Genomic DNA, 4,089 nt, shown 5'->3' with positions numbered 1-4,089 from the left:
GCATGCGCGACCAACTGTACCACGGGCACTATCTCAGCCATTAATGGAGGAGCGAGGGATCTAGGGAGAAGGTAATGCGCAGGCGATATGAGGTGCCATTCCCGCCAAAATTCAGCCCTTCTGTTTTTTCGTAAATGGTGCTTGCATTTTCGTAAATGGTGCTTACATTTCTGCCTACGTTTTTTTTAAATGGTGCCTCGATTTTATAAATGGTCCCTATAATATTGTAAATGCTGCCTCTGTTTTTTAAAATGGTGACAGTTGTTTTCATAAACGGTGCCTATCGTTGCGTAAATGCTGCCCCTATTTTATGTAATTTGTGGCTATTTTTCCCTAATTGGTGCTAAGAATCTTCTTTAATAATTTCTTTACTTTTGTAAATGCTGGCTCGAGTCAATTTTGGTAAATGGTGCTCTTTACTGAAAAAATATGATGCAGCAGTTCGGAGACTAACCCAGCCCTGTTTACGGAGCAAAACCTGCTAACTAGTCATTTGCCGCGTTCCTCTCACTCTTCCGTCAGCATGGCGGACGACCTTGTGAATGCGGCGAGGATGCTGTCAATGGCCGTTAAATTGAAAATTGAAAATGTCTCTTGTAGTTTAACAAACCCCGTTGAAACGTTGGATATCGATGGAGCACTAGGGAACATATATCAAATCTTAAACGCTGTTAATTGTTTGGATTCTCTGATGAGATTGCCATATGATGTGTATCGAAACATTTCCGCATTAAGAAACATTCTGAAAAACTCAAGCCGAACGTCAACGAGAACTCTTAGAGTCAACACTAGTATATGAGGTCGCACATCATATGACATTACGCAAGATCAGCTACAGTCACTGATTGGCCTGAGGTTTACAGTTCCACAAATTGCCGAGTTACTTCAGGTATCAACGAGAACCATCGAACACCGCCTCGTTGAATATAGTGGTTTAGCAAGAGGACGGGAACGTCACTTCAGAACGGGAAAGCGCGCGGATAATCTGGACACGACTCTATTTCGACTTCCGTTGTTAGCGTTGCCGTTCTCCCTATCAAGTTCAGGACGCCATTTCGCTGGTTTTCCTGTTGAGGCTAAAGCAAGAGGACGGGAACATCATTTCAGAACATCATGTCGATAAGAAACTGTATCGAGAACGTCGACGCGTTGTGTTGAAATGTGATTTAGCAGTCGTTGCAACGAGAATCCTCACCTCGGCTTGTTAAAGATCACCATTACCTTTGAATTTTCGGTTTCAGAGACCACTCTAAGGACAACGAAATTATCCTCTTTGAGAGTTATGTAACAAGCGCCAACAGAGGATAGTTATAGATACGGCACGTAAGTTGTTAATATGAATCCACATGGCGATTAAACTTTGAAATTTTCCAGTTTTTTTCCATTCCAGTTTAGTCTCGAGTCTGCTGATTCATCTATCAAATTTTTAAGCCTACTACATAGTTCTTTTTTTTCTATGATTTGTGTCGCTGTCATTCGTTTCGTGCTACTAGATTTCAGCACTACTCGTTTTTCTTCATAATTCTGTAAAGGATAGTTTGGAAATCGTCGTCGTTTTTCCCCTTGTTTACTGAATATTCTTCTCAATTATGACAGGACATCTCTTTTGAGCACCACCTTCTTATAATTGAAATGCATTTTGAACGGAATTATCAGGAGTTATGGCGAAACCACGTAGGAACCAAGCGACCCAATGATGGAGTTGTTTACGATGAGTTCCTATTTATCCGTGAAAGAATGAAATTAACTCAAACTAGTCCCAACGAAACGGTTAGACTTCGTTACCGTTTTTTTTTTGTTTTTGTTTTTTTTGTTTTTGTTTATTTTAATTTTTTTTAACGAATGAAGTCGTTCAAGACTGAATCAAATTAGTCGATTTAGAAAGCCGTGCCGAAGTCAAGTTGACTGTCATTTTATTTCGAAGCGAGAGCATGACTTTCTTGTCTTAGTTTTCATCGGCGTTGATAAAAAATTTCAAACATAAAAAAAGTGCATACTTGAGCTATTCTCAATTTTATTTCATATCTGACTTCAATTCGCAGAAAAGTTTTCAATCACGGTAAAAACGACAGTAACAAAAAATCACACTGAATAATACAGTAGGTAAGCGTCGTGATATTTCATTTTGATAAACTTCAACATGAAGAAAGTTTAATTTATTGATGAATTGGTTCATAATAAAATTAAAATTCTAAGAGTTTTCATACAGGATTAAAGAAATGTATCGAAGAACACCCCTTTCGCTGTTTTAAGCCTTGCTCAATAACAAGTGTGCTGAGCCCTAAAATCTTGGATACAGTCTGGGAGCAAATGTCATAAAATAAGGTCCCGTGTGAAGTTCGTGCTGAAAGCAAGCACCTAGTGTAAAAATGTTCATTAGGTCCTACTAAACATGAAAAGTTTTGGTGCCAGCTTTGCCACTTGCTCAGACGGCTTTTAAGGGGGGGGGTTAAATTCTGACCCATGAAATCCAGCGTGAAAACGAGGCTAAAACACATAATTCCTCATACCTTTGTTAATAACAGACAAAAATACACCAGACTTGCTCACATGATTGGGCATGATCCTCCCTGTTGGTTTATGCTAATTTACATAGGTCACGTGACCTTACGCATGAAAGCGAGGCTGAAACACATAATTTACTATAAATTTGTCAAAAAAAATCCTTATCATGCCAAACTTGCTCACCTTAGTCAGTTAGACATCTTGCATCGATTGGTGCCACTTTGTAGTGTCACGTGACCCCATACATGGAAATGAGGCTGGATTGCAAAACACGCCAAAGGTGAACACATCATCCAGGACAATAACGCTGACTCATTGTAATACATATTAATGCTGTATGTATAGCATTTGAATGAAAAAAATAAAAGCTAAAAAGCTGCAATGATAATGTATTTCGTGTGCCTTATATGACTTTATTATGAGCGATTTCTACAATCCTATTTCGCAAAGGGAGACAAGTCGTTGTGGCATGGGGAACGGAATGTGAGGCAACGCACAGAGACGTCAGGCATTTACGAAGTACACAAGAAGATGCCGACACGAAGATTATTTTACCGGCTCTGGATGCCTCTGCTCAAGGTGCTACCCAACTATCTATATATTCTCCTGACACTGATGTTCTTGTTTTGGCTCTCCGACGGTATCCAGATTTGTGCTCCAACCCTTGCTTTGTTACTGGAACCGGCAGTAGTCGCAGAGTTATCAACTTGAAGTCAATCGCAGACGCCCTTGGGCCCACTAAGACGGCTGCACTGCCAGCATTTCATGCGTTGACCGGAGCAGATGTTACTGGGAGTTTCTCTGGAAAGGGAAAAGCCATTTGTTGGGATGAGTTTGATAACACCAGCACTCCTATCTTGCAAGCTCTTGCTAACCTCGGTTGTGGGGAACAGCCAGATGACGGCACAAGAAGTGGAGTGGAACAGCTGGTTTGTCGGATGTACCAACCAAAGACAGACATCAAAACTGTCAAAGCCCTAAGATGGTCCCTCTTCAAGAAAAATCAAGCTGAGTCTGAGAGGTTGCCGCCCACACAAGCTGCTCTCCATCAAGCCATACTGAGAGCGCACTACCAGCTTCTTGTTTGGAACAACGATCAAGTAGCAAACCCGGTGTTGCCCTCACCAGAAGGCTATGGATGGCAAGATGAAGATGGAAAGTGGGTACCAGTCATGAAAAATCTTCCACCAGCTCCAGAGGCAATTATACAGCTTGTCCGATGCAAGTGCGCCAAGTCCCGTTGCTCTAACAACCGTTGTCAGTGTCAAAAAGCCGGACTTGTCTGTACTGATCTCTGTCTGTGCTCTGAAGATTGCCAGAACGAGTATGCTGAAAGTGATGATGAGTATAATGAAGACGAAGTCGAACAGGAAATTCCATAGGAATGGACAACAGAACAATGTATATAGATATTCAGTAAGACTTTCATGACTGTATATATAAAACAGCAGTGGTCGCTATTTTCATTTTCTGCCCTTGTTCCAATATACATGCGAAAATGAATACATGGAACCAGTATCATAAGTTGGCAAAATTACTGATTATGTGTACAAGACAAATTCTCAAATGGAGCCTCCGCAGTAT

General features: G+C 40.9%; 1 protein-coding gene across 1 annotated transcript; it reads left to right on the top strand.

The window, feature by feature from the left end:
- Nucleotides 1–523: 523 nt before the first annotated feature.
- LOC131779544 (uncharacterized) lies at nucleotides 524–3,887 on the top strand. Its single transcript, XM_066161669.1, has 2 exons — nucleotides 524–791; nucleotides 2,956–3,887. The coding sequence occupies exons 1-2, from the start codon at nucleotides 524–526 to the stop codon at nucleotides 3,885–3,887; spliced, it is 1,200 nt and encodes a 399-aa protein (XP_066017766.1).
- The last annotated feature ends 202 nt before the right edge of the window (nucleotides 3,888–4,089 follow it).

This window comes from Pocillopora verrucosa, chromosome 1 (genome assembly GCF_036669915.1).
Source record: "Pocillopora verrucosa isolate sample1 chromosome 1, ASM3666991v2, whole genome shotgun sequence".
NCBI lineage: Eukaryota > Metazoa > Cnidaria > Anthozoa > Scleractinia > Pocilloporidae > Pocillopora > Pocillopora verrucosa.
The sequence above is the reverse complement of the archived record's forward strand: the minus strand, read 5'-3'. Positions and strand labels throughout refer to the sequence as shown.

Bases quoted from the DNA above. Each gene is read 5' to 3' on its own strand.
- LOC131779544 (XM_066161669.1), top strand. From the start codon at position 524: ATGGCGGACGACCTTGTGAATGCGGCGAGGATGCTGTCAATGGCCGTT. The intron at 792-2,955 runs GTATATGAGGTC...TATTTCGCAAAG, and splicing joins AACTCTTAGAGTCAACACTA to GGAGACAAGTCGTTGTGGCA.